The sequence below is a fragment of the Galeopterus variegatus genome, unplaced genomic scaffold (assembly GCF_000696425.1).
Source record: "Galeopterus variegatus unplaced genomic scaffold, G_variegatus-3.0.2 Scaffold4226, whole genome shotgun sequence".
In the NCBI taxonomy this organism is placed as follows: Eukaryota; Metazoa; Chordata; class Mammalia; order Dermoptera; family Cynocephalidae; genus Galeopterus; species Galeopterus variegatus.
In genome coordinates this window covers 41390-56931 of record NW_007730337.1, presented here as the reverse complement: position 1 = coordinate 56931, position 15542 = coordinate 41390, and the positions used below count along the sequence as shown (strand labels likewise).

Genomic DNA, 15542 nt, shown 5'->3' with positions numbered 1-15542 from the left:
TTGTCTTTTTTATGTTTTTTGGTTTAAAGTCTGTTTTATTCGATATAAGGATAGCTACACCTGCACATTTTTGGTTTGCATTTGCATGGTATATGTTTTTCCATCCCTTCACTTTTAGTCTATGTGTGTCTCTATATGTGAGATGGGTCTCTTGAAGACAGCATATACTCGGGTCTAGCATTTTAATCCAATCAATCAACCTCTGCCTTTTGAATGGGGAGTTTAATCCATTCATATTTAGGGTGGTTATTGACAGATATTGTTTAATTCCTGTCATTTAATTGCTTTTTGTTTAGATGTTTTAAATATCTTTTGATCCTTACTCCCCCTTTTATTCCTCTTCTTCAATGTTAGTTGGATATTTGAGGTGGAATGATTTAGGTTCTTGCTCTTTCTCACTGGCATTTTTTGTTTTAACAGCAGGTTTTGCTCTTTCTTGTGTATCCATGGTAGTGACTTTCATTATTCAGATTTCAGGTGAAGGACTCCCTCGAGAATTTCTTTCAGGCCTGGTTGTGTGGTGGTGAACTCCCACAATTTTTGTTTGTTTGGGAAATACACTATTTCTCCCTCATTTCTGAAGGAGAGCCTTGCTGGATAAAGAACTCTTGGCTGGCAATTTTTTTCTTTTAGTGTTTTGAATATATCATTCCACTTTCTTCTTGTTTATAGGGTTTCAGTTGAAAAGTCTGTTCTTAGTCTGATAGGGGTTCCCTTATAGGTGACTTGATGCTTTTCTCTTGCTGCTTTTGGAATTCCCTCTTTGTCTTTGAGCTTTGCAAATTTGACTATAATGTGTCTTGGAGAGGATCTTTTTTGATTGAATCTGTTTGGGGACCTTTGAGCTTCCTGGATCTGAAGGTCTGTGTCTCTCCCCCATCCCTGGGAAATATTCTGTTATTATTTCCTTGAATAGGTTTCAGTACCTTTTCCTTTCTCCTCCCCTTCTGTAATACCCACAATTCGGATGTTAGAGTGCTTGAGGTTGTCTACTATCTCTCTTAGATTTTCCTCATTATTTTAAATTTTTTTTTCCTTTTTTTTGTCTGCCTGGTTTATTTCAAAAAGACCCTCTTCGAGATCCGAAATTCTTTCTTCTGCTTGCTCTACCCTGCTGCTTAAGCTCTCTGTTGTGTTTTTTATTTCAATAAGTGAATCTTTCATTTCTAGGAGCTGTGCTACATTCTTTTTTAAGGTATTAATCTCTTTGTAAATTTCCTCTTTCATATTCTGGATATTTTTTTCTTATTTCCGTGTTTTCTCTAATTGAGTCTTCTTTTATTTCTTCAAACTTTCTTAAGATCATTGCTCGGAATTCTTTTTCAGACATTTCAAGGATTCGTTGTTCTGTGGGGTCTTGAATTTGAGCATTACTGTATTCCTTTGGTGGTGTTATATCTTCTTGTTTGTAGTTCTAGTATTTTTTCATTGATGTTTGGTCATCTGGTAGAGGACTTGCTCCTTCAGTTACTCTGGGGTTGACTATGAGAATAAAGACTTCCTCCTCTATTTGCAGGCTCTACTGGTGACTATTCTTATATAAGTGTAGTCAAGTGAGTGGCAGGTTTCCTGTAGAATGGCCCTGGCTGCCACTGTGGTGGTGAACTGTCCTTGCGGTGACAGAAGGTGTGGTGTTATGTATGTTACATCACCTTGGCTCCTGTTCTAGCTTTCTGTGGCTGTAGACTGAGTCCCTGGTGGTGTGCAGGTCTCAGCTCACCTTGGTGGCTGCTGGGTTGTGTACACTTCCCTTCCCCCTGGGGCCTTAGATTGGACCCTGATGCCACAAGGGTCTGGTCTCGGCTCACCTCGGTGCCTGCTGAGCTGTGTGTGCTTCTCTTCCCCCCAGGGCCTTAGACTGGACCCCAGTGCCATGCAGGTCCCATCTCAGCTCACCTTGGCAGCTGCTGGGCTGTGTGGACTTCCCTCCGGGCCTTAGACTGAGCCCCAGTGACAGTGCTGCAAGGGTCTGGTCTGGCTCACCTCAGCAGCTGCTGGGATATTATTTCTTTATGTTGATCTTCCAGGCTACTAATTCAGGTTCCAGCAGTGATCATCCTGTCTTTTAAGTAATTGATTGATTGTATAATTTGGAAATCACATTATTTCATCTCAGAAAGTCTAATTGTATGTAGTGGTGTGTGTGTGTGTGTACACACGTGTGCATGTGCATCGTTATTCTTGAAGTGCTCTTGCTATCTTTTGGACAAATTTGTTTTATACACCCTATGCCTGCTTCCTTTAGTGCTTTATTTCACTTAGCCGATGTAATCCTTATTCTGAGTGCTTGTTCTTTCTTTGATGGGTAAATCCCCCTATTGTGGTTTGCTGTGGTTGTTTTGCGGTTATCAGTCCTGAGTTCTGCTTGTAATATTCTTTGTGGCAGTTATCCTTCCAGTGGTTGAAGACACAGCTCTGTCTACTCTTGAGAACCAGAAGAGCATGTGCCTCCTAGCATTCTCCTCATCTCAAGGACAGAATTCAGCTAACTTTTATTGACTACTTGGATTCCTTGGCAAAGAGAACATATACCCTTCTGGAGCCTTTATTGACATTCTCCCCAAGGTCTGTGCATCTCCGTAGGCCATGCTGTCTCCATGATCTGTTCCTTTCCCGTTCTTCCCTGGAGTTCACTCTACTAGTCTCCAGGTTTCACTTAGCCCATGAGAGAGAAGAGCCTATTACATGGTTTTGGCTCTCACCTTCCTCCAAGATTTTCGTGATTCCCATATCCTCAGCTGCTCAGCGACTCTGGGGAAATGGAAAGCTTGGAGTTTGGAGTGTAGAGCTGGTGAGCCAGGCTGGTTTTGCCCTTTCCTGAGCAGAAATAGCTAACCTGGGTTGTCTGGATCTCTCTAATGAGCTGTAGGGAGACTGTGGACTCTCTGAAAATGGATACAGTTTTCTAGGGAGAAATTCAGTGAGGTTCTGTACCCTAAAATGGTTCAGAACAATTGTAGCTGACTGATGCAGAACTCATCTAGTCATTGTTTTTGTTAATTGCAAACATCCATTATTTTCACTTAGTGCAAGTAAATCCTAGCTCTATTCCTTCCTAGCTCTATGCACATAAGCAAGTCCCTTAACTTCTCTGTGCTTCAGTTTCTCATTTCTAAAATGACAGTAGTTATAGCACTTGTCTATGGGATTATGAGCATTAAATGAGTTAATATACTTAAAATGCTCAAAATAGTACCTGGTTTATTATACTAAGCACTCATTCTTTCTGCTGACTGTGAGAATCCTACCAGTAATATTCTATATGTTATGTTTACTAAATATTGGTTAACAATTTTGCTATAACTATTGTCATTATTGTTAATAAAGCCTGTCAGTAGTCATCTGAAAAGATGGCATATTGAATCACAAATTAAATAATAACTTTCTCTTATTATTCTTTTGTCAGCTAACCGCAAGATTATAATTAGAAATGAAGAAATATACTTGAAATATTAACCACTTTAAAAGAGATCTTCTTTCCATTATAAGGGTGTTTGTATAAGAAGCTGGTAGGAAAAGGGAGATGGAAATTTTTCTTCTAAAAATGAAACTGATAAAAGTATTTGCTACATTGATAAACTAAGTCTGCTTAGACTTTTGTACTAAATTTAATTTTCGGACCCTAAGTATACTTTTATAAATTCTAGCATGTGTATGTGTGTTGGTGTTCATGTGTATATAATTATTAACTTCCAAATGCTAGGTTATTTTTAGATTTTAGGTTTTTTTTTTTGAAAAGCAGCTTTTATATAGCCTGCAATTATGGGAGTTAGAAAACTCTAGAATACAAAGGAATAAAATCTTAGAAAGTAATTAAATGCCCAAAAATGGTCAGCTGGTTATTCCATATTTTTGAGAACAGAGAGGTAAATTGTCCCTCTTTTATTAGACCTAGTTGGTTGCTTATGTCGGTTGCTACAGTGAGGAGTCTGCTTTTGCCATGGAAGAGAAAGTACAGTAGAACTGGTGAAACTTTATGAAGGCCAGATACCCGCATCTCTCATTACAGAGAATTCTGTATCATATGGAAACTTTATATACCAGAAGGATTTTGAAACTTTTAGCAACCTAATTCTTGCCCTTTGCTGTTTCATTTATTTAAAAATTAAGAATTATTGCAACCCAAATTCTGGCTTCTAACAATTGACTATAATTGAACAAATATCATATTCTAATTTCAGGTCTGTTTTAAATTTTAAAACTATCCCTGGACTTTCCAGACTAAAATATTTTGGCCTTTTATGGAGTTGGAGTATTTGATTGAAAGAATAATTGGTGGAAAGAGGAGAAATTATGGGGAAATGGATTTGTAACTAATTTGTGAAATTCCATTCTTGCCAGAAGGAACGTTTTGGATCTGGATCTGAGCAAAAGTTGACCTTTTTGATTATATTTAAAAGTAATAAAGGCCAGGGTTCTCAGACTGGCTGGAGTAAGCCAAAACTGGGATGTTCTGGAATATTTGAAGTCAATCTCCTGGGAAACTGAGGATAAAAAGTAGGACACATTACACCTTCCTTTATTATTTGCTAAGTTTTATTAGGAAGTTGAAGGAAAGAAGTTTTTGGTATGCAGATATGCGTACGTAAGCTTGTCAGGCACTTAAAATTGTTTTTTTTTTTTTCCCCCCAAAGCGTATTGTAAACTATTTAACTGTCTTTAAGTTCTGGATTCTTATCTATATCTTAATTTATCAATTTGGTTCTGGTACTAGTTTGCTAGGGCTGCTGTAACACAGTACCACAGACTGGGTAACTTCAACAAAGATTATTTTCTTACAGTTCTGGAGGCTAGATATCCAAAATCAAGGTATCAGCTGGGTTGGTTTATTTCAGAGGCCTCTTTCGTTGGCTTGCAGATGGCCGTGTTCTCCCTGTCTTCACATGGTCTTTCTACTGTGCTGCATGTTTTCTTTTGTCCTAATCTCTACTTATAAGGATAAGGACATCAAGTTACATTGGATTAGGGCCCACTTTAATGACCTCTTTTTAACTTAATTACATCCTTAAAGACCCTATCTCCAAATACATTCACATTCTGAGGTAGGGGGGGATAGGACTTCAGCATATAAATTTGGTGGGAGGGGCACAATTAAGCCCATACAGTTCCCTTATCCTTTCATCAACAGGGGAGCTCGATAATAGAGTCTGTTCAGTTTTCACAGCCACTCTTGAATATAGCCATTATTTTCAAGGTGAGTTTACAGGAATGGTGTGTTGGGGCCTATTTCCCAACATGCTTTTTATCTTTGAGTCCTATGGATCAAAGTCTAATAACTTTAGATCTTTATTTTAAATCCTATATTCTCAGGAGTTAGAGCTTCAGAATTTTAATAGGTGCATGCTCAATACTGTTCTAGACAAAGAATCTCTCTGAACCGAAAGAGTAGAACCAAAATAATGGCATCAGTTATTCTTTCAGGCTAGATTAACAACAAACTAAAAATACAGAGACTTATTATGCCAAACACCGTTATGAAACTAAAATTTATATAATGGGACAATTTCCTCATACTTCAACAGGTAATCACATCTATAGTGTTTGCTGGGTTGAATCCAAGAAGTTCTTCTTACAGAAGATAGCGTTCACAGACCAAGTTTTTGTAATATCTGTCAGTTTAGACTTGATGTATTTAATCAAGGTGTAACTTAAAGTTAAGTTAACTTAAAAATAGCATTATTTGGGTTTTAGAACTTCTTACTGTTCTCTCACCATATGTGAAAGAAGGTGTGAGTATGTCATGTGCCTTCTCTGTAAGATGGCATTGGAATATTGAACAAGTTTGTCATCTGAAGGGACTTTGTAAATTTTGCAGCACCATAAAAATACTAGTTATGGTTACATATGTTGGGTCTTATACATTTGGGCACAGCTTCTGTTTTGACAAAGCAATAGGCCAACACTCACCAGCTGCTGAACAATTACAGACAAATATCCTCCTCTCAAGGATGCTTCTCATCACCCCACTCCTGCAGAGTGGCCAAGTGAACGCGTTTTATCCATCCGGCTTCTGTCCACACTTTGTGACTTATTCCTTTTCTAGACTTCCCTCAATGTTAGTTTTCTTTTTTTTTTTTTTTTCCTTTTTGTCTTTTTTCGTGACCGGCAACGGATCGCAACCCTCAGTGTCGCGCCCGTACCGGACCGGGACGGGCAACGGGATCGCAACCCTCGGTGTTGCGCCCGCACCTTGCTCAGCCAGTGAGCGGCCGGTCTGTACGTGGGATCCAAACCCTCGGCGGGAGCGCCGCCGCGCTCCCAAGCGGCGCACTGTAGCAGTGCGCCACCGGGCCGGCCCCTCAATGTTAGTTTTCGTTTGAAGTTAACTTAGGTGTGTAATTAAAATTTTCCTAAATCTTTCTTCCCTTGAAGATTTGCCTATTATTTAGTTACCTTCTTAAAGTTTTAGGAATTATTAGTTAAGTATTTAAAAATTTAGTTCAGGGAAAACATATTGAACAAATTACCTGCTGTTGGATGATGTTTTATTTAACACAGTGGGAAGATCCTGACTGAAGAGAAAAGAATGTTGATCAAGTCAGATATCTTTATTTTAGTAATGTTTTGTTACATGACAAACAGGTCTTTCAAGTGATATTGCTTTTTTGAACTTTTAATTTGAAATGATTTCAGGCATACAAAAAAGGTGCAAAAATGTTGCATGGAATTTCTGAACATGCTTCCCTAACATTTACCACATTTGCTTTATCTTTCTGTCTGTATCTATATCTATTTATATTTTCTTTACCTGAAACATTTCAGAGTAAGTTACAGGGCTGGAACCCCTTTCCTCCTAAACTTGTCTCTATTTCTTAAAAATGCAGATATTCTCTTATATAACCACAGTCCCATTATCAAAATCAGTATTTTAGTATTAACATATTACTATCATCCAGTCTATAGACTATATGTAAATTTTACCAATTATCTCACTAATGCCTTTGTAGTAAAAAAAAAAAAAAAAACATTCTGATTCAGGATCCTACATTGCATTTAGTTGTTACCTGTCTTTATTCTTTCTCAATCTGCAACAATTCCTTGGTCTTTTTTTGTCAATTATGGTCTTGAGACCTTTTAAGCTCATAGGCCATTTATTTTGTAGAATGCCGCTCATTTTGGGTTTGTCTGTTTTCTCATGACTAGATTTGGTCTTTGCATTTTGGGCAGGAATACTACAGAAATAATGTTGTCCTTCTATGGCATGAGATGTCTGTTTATCCCATTACTAGTGATGTTGGCTTGACGTTTCTCTACCAGAGTGTTAATATTTTTTCTTTTGTCATTAACAAAGTATCTTATAGGGAGCTACTTTGAGACTCTGTAAATATCTCATCATATTTTCACTCACTAATTTTAGCATACTTCCTAGTTTGTATTTAATGAGGAATAAGGCTTAATATAGCAGTGTCAGTGTCAGAGTTTATGGTTCTAATTTTTAGAATCATGAAGGTATATAATGACAACACAATGCTAGAAAGATTTAGTTTTTCTAAGTTCATCACTATTGAAATTAGATACATTCAGCACTCAGAGATAAAGCAAAACCTCATTTACCTTACAGTTGCATTTGACAAGCTTAATTATTTTTTGGAAAATAAATTTGAAGCAGCAGATTAGTAAGAGAAAGTAGTGAGAGGGCTAGACACACTGATAATAGTGACAGATTGATGGTGATTAAGACAAAATTAAATTAAAATAGCTGATAGATCTAAAATAAGCTAGCTGTTTGTGACCATCCGATGTAGATGTATAGAACTATACAATTTCATTCTAGTCCCTGAGCATAATTATGTCCCATAATATGGCATTTGATGATTGTAGTTTTTCATACCTGTTTGAACAAAAAATTTATGGTGAACTGGGAGTATTGCTAATTCTAACTGGTTTATCCACTGCTAATAGATTCTACAGTGTGGCACTACCTTGATTAATATATCCTAGTCAGATGTATGTCTTTGAGGATTTAGAAATTTTAACCTGGTAGGACTTACTCCTTTTTTGCATGTGTGATGATTATTCTTATTATTATTTTGGGTTAGGGCTTACTCTTGCTGACTAAATCACAAGATTTATATATTCAAATGGTAATATATTAATCTACAATGCAAAATAATACTGTCTGATAGATCCCTTGTTCATGCGTTTCTTGAAATGAGCACATTTCTGATGCATTGGAAAAACATATGAAGCCAGCTTCTCAAAAATAAGGGAATTCCATTTTATGTTTTGAGTGTTTAAAACATTGTTTCCAAAAGTGTGTTCCATGGAATTCTAAATCCATAAAGATACTCTGCAAAAAGAAGAGGAAGCGCTGTACAGGATCCCCCTCTTAGAGAGTCATAAGGCATATGGACATTTTAAAGACTGAGGAATCTTCCTTAAAAAAAACTCTGCTTAAGACCGGTTCCCGCTCACTGGCTGAGCGCGGTGCGGGCGCAACACCGAGGGTTGCGATCCCGTTGCTGGTCCCCGGTGCGGGCGTGACACCAAGGGTTGCGATCCCGTTACCAGTCAGTAAAAAAGATAAAAAGGAAAAAAAAAATAGCTATGTCTTCTCTGTTGCCAGTGTTAAGTGTAATATATGCATAGATGTTTTAATTCTACTTGGGTATGTTCTTCCTAACTTGTACTTTACTGATTGGAAAACATCAGTAAAAAAAAAGACAAAAAGGGGAAAAAAACAAAAAAAAACTCTGCTTATTAGGTTAACTCAGTGTTTCCCGAATAGAGGTGACACAGAAACCTTTTTTTCCTCTGCATAATAGCCCCCAGAACAGATGTTTGTTAGCACCAGACTTCTGTGGTTACATTTTTCTTCTAAGTATGAAAAGATGAACTTGTTGGTTTACCAGACACCAATCTTTGACTCTTCTTTTTTTTTCATAAGCTTTTGTTCTAGTTAACCATCTCCTTCCTTCCTTCCTACCTTCCTTCCTAAGATATTTTAAAAATTTCTATTGAATTATATTTTGGCCTGGGAACCATTTTATTTCTTTGTGTAGCTCTGTTTTAATTCTCTTAAGTACTGAGTTTAACTTTCAGAGGGAAACTATTGCTAAGTTCCTGGGAGCTGGGGGATGTATGTGATTATTTAAACAATGTTATGCTTACAAAATTTCTGGCAATAATAATAATATAGGATCTAAAGGAAAAGTTTCACATATCCTATTGAATAGCTTTGGAATTTTGTGTAGTTAGAAAGATTTCTTTTAAAAATGTTTAAAATAATAAGTTTTACTTTGAAGAAGATGTATTTCTTTTACCTGAAAAATTCAGACATGTTAGAATATTTTGTGGACTTTGACAATACTTGTACTTAAGTGAATATTTTTAAAAATTATGTAAGAATCCTACGGTTTATATCAATGAAGCAAAAAAATTAAAAAAACTCAATCGATATGTCTGAAAGAAATATACATCAAAATTTTTAAATTATTGCTTAATATCTGATAGCATTGCCTTTTCACGTAAAAAATGTGAATCCTATATATTAAAATATCAAATGAAATCAAAAGAAATGTTGTAAAATAAAATGAAAAAAAAATTTTTTTTTTCCTTTTTGTCTTTTTTCGTGACCGGCAACGGATCGCAACCCTCAGTGTCGCGCCCGTACCGGCCTGGGACCGGCCACGGGATCGCAACCCTCGGTGTTGCTCCCGCCCCTCGCTCAACCAGTAAGCGGCTGGTCTGTATGTGGGATCCGAACCCTCGGCGGGAGCGCCACCACACTTCCCAAGCGGCGCACTATAGCAGTGCGCCACCGGGCCGGCCCTAAAACGAAAATTTTTGAGAAAAAAAAAATTCTGTATGTAATTATTTTACCTGTAGCAGCTGGTTATTATTTTAGTTATCTACTTAATTACTTCTATTTTCAATTACTTGTAGCTCACTAATTTCAATTGTAAATGTTGTGTTGTGTTTCTCTTATATAACTCTAAGTTTGGAACTATGTGGATTCATTTTTCAATACCATTCGAAGTAAATCTAATGTGCTTATTTTTCTAATTAGTTATAGAGATGTCTTCTAAAGTAAAACAGAGCTTTGTAAGAAATTTGTATCTTTAAATCTTTATAATAATATGTTTTATAAAAGACAGTGGCACATAATTGCTGTATCGCTGTTTCTATTTACTCTACATGCTTTCATATACATTCTTTCCATGAGGAAGAACAGGAAGATAACATCATCTCTGGAGTGACATAAATTCCAACCCTAGCTCTACCATTTACTGTAGGAATGAGTCTGGATTTACTGTTTGTTCGTTCATTCATTTATTCATTCAATATACTTTTATTTCCCTAGTATATAGTACATACTTTCCTGGGCACTGGTCATAGAAAGAGGAAATTGAATCATTCACTTAACTTTTAAAGTTTTCTTACCTAATAGGGATGTGGAAATAGTATTGGTATAAAGCATCTGGCACATAGTAGGTTTACCTCCTGAATAATTTGAATACTAAGATGCTTTCTCACATGAAATTGGTTTCTAGTAATAATAGATGGACTTTATTCTTGTTTCTTATTTTTTATCATAAGATGTTTCTCAAAAAATCATAATTTGCTTTTAAAAATATATATTTTAAACTATCTAATAAGATCTTTATTTAGTGTCACATTTATTTTTCAAAGTGTAGATGCTTATTTTAGTGATGATTTGTCATTAAAATTATGTCAAAATGCCTTAAAATGTTGTTGAAATTGTAAACAAACTCATAACACACACAGAGCTAATTATGGATGCCATCTGTTTATTTTTACAAAGCTTTTTTTTTAAAGACCATGGCATTGTCTGCTTATGATAAGCTTCAAGATTATTATAATGACTAAGTCCTGTCCTTCAATTAATGTAGTTGAAGATGGAAAGATAATTCGTTTGTTCACTGACCTTTTCCTGCGTCAGAGTATATGAAATATGACATGTCATGATAAAGAAACTATTGTGAAATGCATTTAGAACATACTTAATTTTTATGAAAAGAAAAGTTGGTATCAAAGCAGCAGATGTGGCCCAAGTTATATTTAAAATTTTAAAATTTATTCAGCTTTTTAGATGAAAGACAGATTGATTATCCACTCTTTTCCAGTGCTATAAGTAGCTTTATTTTAACTCAAGTTTAGGAATTTGTAAGCAGTCGTTCAAGTTTGTAATGACGTGTATCCCTATTCTTGTACCTATGTGTCAGAGCACATTTTTGTATGTATGTATACCTTGTGTTAGTGTGGAAGGCCAGGTACTCCCATGACAGCATCAGCTGAGGTAGTTATCAACAATTTGCTGAGAGAGCAGAGTGATTTCACTAGCTCAGTTTTGCTATTGTGCATGCTAAGCACTACCCAAGTCAGTCTGGAGGGAAAGCAACCTGAAGGATCCATCTGCTCCTTTCTGCTACACTGCATTGATGCAAGATTACGCTAATCTGGCTGCTTGTCAGGACAGGTTAGTGAAAGCATGCAAGTGGGTGAGACTTAGGATAGACTAGTGCTTTGGAAAATCATAAGCTGCCCCTATAGATGCCATGTTAAGTGTAGCAGAATAGCTTGATTATCAGCCACATTGAGGATTGCAGTGAAATAAATATGTGTTTCTTTGGTTAAGAATTAGTTTCAAAATTAAAATTGTTAGGCATTGTTGGACCACATATAAATCAAAATTTGAAAAAGTAATACACATAGTTTATAAATACTTTTTAGGAGGTAGTTTTTGTTTTCATGATTTGTGTATTGTGTTATGTTTGTTTTTTCATTTTATTCTCCTAGCTAGAGGTTTTTTTAGTCAAATCTGATTAAATTTTAAATATAATTAACCTCACCCAGAAACTTTGAAATTTTTCTGGTTTATTTTTATTTACCTTTTTCTATGCTTATTGACTGGCGGATCTTGGCCTTGCAGGTTGAACATCCTGTCACAGAATGCATTACTGGCCTGGACCTAGTCCAAGAAATGATCCGTGTTGCTAAGGGTTACCCTCTCAGGCACAAACAAGCTGATATTCCCATCAACGGCTGGGCAGTTGAATGTCGGGTTTATGCTGAGGTAAAATGAATGATGTTGGGAGGAAAGATTTGTTGTGTCCAGAGTCATGGACCTGGTATAGCTAAACAACAAGGTAAAGTTAGGGACTTGTAGCCTATGTCAGGTATTTGATTATGTTATCCACAATTAAGCCAGAAAAAATATTAGACAATTTTGACGTGATTCAAAATAGTTTTAAAGAATTGAGTTTAATGAATTCCCATATATTTCTGGATGGGGAAATTGCTACCAATCTGTCAAGAGGCAACAAAACTTAAGTTAAATATTCTTGAGCTCAAATGGACCATGGTTTTTATTTTGTTTGCTTTTTGTTTGTTTGTATTCACATTAGCAAGAAAGAGCAGCATTTATTTCTCTGGGTTTTTATTTTTTTAAAGAGCCTATCTTGGGTACATGTTGGTTGTTGATTCTATATTTACTGAATTTTTTTCCAACAGTTTTTCCCTAATAATTTTGTCTTTTATGAAACAACTGAAATTTAAATTGTAAAGCTCTTGATAAAACATGTGCTCTTAAATCATAATTTTAGTTACAGATTTTACTCATAAACTCTTTGTTCAGTGCTTTTATGTTATTTTATATTTACTTAGATCAGATAATAGAGCAGTCAAAATCTGAAAATGCTTTTTGCAAATGATTAAAACAAGAATGCAAAGTTACATATCATCTTTTACTTTTAGATGTCAAAGATGTTTGTGGAAATAAAAAAGTAAATCAGCAGTATCTGTATTTAAGGATACTAACAATTACATTGTATAATGTTGAACTTTAAAATAAAGCATTTATACAACAAAAAAGAATACTGAAAGTTGTTTTGAAATCTTTTTAAAGGAGCTTGAAAATACAAGGGTACTTCAAAAATTTATGGAAAGATTTGTAGTATCTTTTAATTCTATTTTTCCGTGAACTTTTTGAAATACCCTTGTGTGTTTTGGCATGTTCCTTATTGCTCTTGCTTTTTGTCATATTTTAAGTGGTATTCCTATCTTTCTTATAACACTGGACTTATTATTTATTCTGATCTAAGATATTTACAAATGGAGTATATATCTAGTAACACGTGCAAAGTTTCTTCCCAGGTCTTTATTTGAAGAACCCAAATTCTCAAGTTTTACCATATGTGAGCTGTTTTGAGAAGTAAGAAAAACAAATATCTTTAGCACACCACATTTGTTGTTCTGAACTTGAGTATGTTTTGATGTAGAGCCTAGGTTATTTTATTTTTGCCCAAGGCATTCTAAGAAGTTTTATAAAAAGTTGGAATTTTACCAATTTCAATAAAGTATGATCAAGGTCAGGCTAAATTCTGCTTACAGTTCTGTTTGATTTTTAAGTACACTCCTAAGTTGTCTAGAATATAAGACAATAATATTCTGAAACTTGTGATTTGGTAAATATCATGTGTTCAAAATAGACCTATAAATGCTTCTTGATTGTATAAATGTTTAACCTTACTTGTGCTGATTTATATTTCAAAGACTGTGCTTCCTTTCCTTTGAACTTTCAGGACCCCTACAAGTCTTTTGGTTTACCGTCTATTGGGAGGTTGTCTCAGTACCAAGAACCAACACATCTACCTGGTGTAAGTCATTAAGCTGTAGTACCAACTGAGGGGTTAAAATCTTGATTTATGTTGTACTTTTATGTTAAAGAATGTCAACACCAAAGGGGGTAAATTGAAGAAAAAGTGAGATTCATGGAGAATCAGTCTCTGTGGTAAAAAAAAAAATTTTTTTTTGTTATTTTATGGTGTTCAGGAAAGTCAGAACTCACTTGACACATGAAGTCTGGAGAAATCTGATGAGATATAAATGTACCCAATTCTTTCAAAAACTGTAATGAAGAAGATCAAGGAATCCTAAGAATAGGAGATGACTTTTTGTGTTACAGTTTAATCTTTTCAGTAAGTCTAATCCAGCTCCCCAGTATAGTCAGATGTCAAGAAATGCAAGCACAAAATCAGCTTGTTAATTGAAATGGATGAAGGAAAGTAAAGTGTGGCTTATTCTATTAAGTGTCATAGACTTTACAAAGTACATATTATTTACGTCAGTTAAAGAAAAGTGATTACTGTCAACTCTACTTCATAGTTCTTCCATATTTAATAGTTGTTCTTTACATAGTTTTTGTTGCTTAAAAAGAACAAGTGTCTACCCTTTTTCTTAATCGAGGTAATAAGTGCATATATATGACATTCTGTTAGCTAGTGGATGACAAGGCTGTACCATCTGTGAATATGATTATTCAGTTTGATTACTGGCATGAAGATAGTGAAAGATTACAGGAAGAATTCTAAAGTTGAAGATGTTATTGGATATATGATTTATTTCACTTTTTAAATTGTTTTTGCCCGTGTGCTTTCTAAAGGGACTTGACCCTTTCTAGGCTTGGAGACTCCATGCTGTGTTCAAAGCCTGAAGGCAGAAAAAAATTGTAAAGATTTAACAGGCATTATGTGACATTAAATAGCAGATGAGAAAACAAGTATCATAGGGACATATCTAAACACTTTTTTAATCAAACAAAAAAAGTATTAAATAAGAATTCATAATGATTACTCTGGTCGTTAGAAGTTTTCACCATGTTGTAATAGCTAACAGAATGTCAAACATTTTGCCCTCGCAAGTTTTTGCAATTTGCAATTTTCAAACGTGAGACCTGTTGAAAGTACAAGTGATAATGGACAAACTATACCCCCTACAGTCTTTGTCCCACCAAATCTTTCTTCAATTAATGCTGCAGCAGGAGTTTTATGTAATAACATTTGCAGTTGCGAGCCATCCATAGGAAAAAAAAAAACAATTAAAATGCCTTAAATGTTCTGCTTACTGCTGTTATTTGCTTGTGTGAATGTTGCATGTCAGCTAAATGGACCAAGGAATAGATAAAGTGATTGGGTGCAAGAGAGTGCACACTAAGCTTTGTCTATCATTATTGCTTGGAGCAATCAAATTGATGTCAGCAGGACAGTAGATGCGCTGACAGCTGTAATTATGTATCTCCATGGTGATCACTTTTGGCCTGTCATAGAGGCCCACGAGTCCCCTCCCTTGGAAGCATTTAATCAGATTGGGCTGTCACTTGTCAGGTAGATGTGGCGGGCTGGGAGTTGTGCTTAGGGGGGAGAGGTGAATTGAGACTGAAGGGTGGGAGACGTCTGATAGTTTCACAAGGTCCACTATGGTATTGAAGAAAGAAATTTTAATTATGCTAGAGGTTTCTGAGCAATGGTTTGAGAATTTCATACAGAGATGCTTAGGCGTTTTTGTTGTGGCCGTTATTTGTTTTTCCTCCTTACCTTATTAAAACTAGATTAGTCAGTTTAACCTAGGAAATCATTTTTGGCTCCTACCTTTTTGGGTCACAAGAATACTTACTGAAGAGTTAACTTATGGTTGGTACTTTTCACTTGCTTCTTTAAGCCTGAAATTTATTTATATGACAATGATGAAGATTTTCTTTTTGATATTCAATTACCGTATTTTGTAAATTTGTTATTTTCAGA

General features: G+C 35.5%; 1 protein-coding gene across 1 annotated transcript in view; it reads left to right on the top strand.

Moving 5' to 3' along the window:
* LOC103602621 (propionyl-CoA carboxylase alpha chain, mitochondrial) overlaps window positions 1-15542 on the top strand; it is a gene marked incomplete at its 3' end in the record, with an annotated part of 175253 nt that overhangs the window by 128044 nt on the left and 31667 nt on the right. The window contains exons 10-11 of the mRNA XM_008587041.1: window positions 11894-12037; window positions 13545-13619. Of these exons, the coding sequence (XP_008585263.1) occupies window positions 11894-12037; window positions 13545-13619 (219 nt within the window). The remainder of the gene's footprint in view (window positions 1-11893; window positions 12038-13544; window positions 13620-15542) is intronic.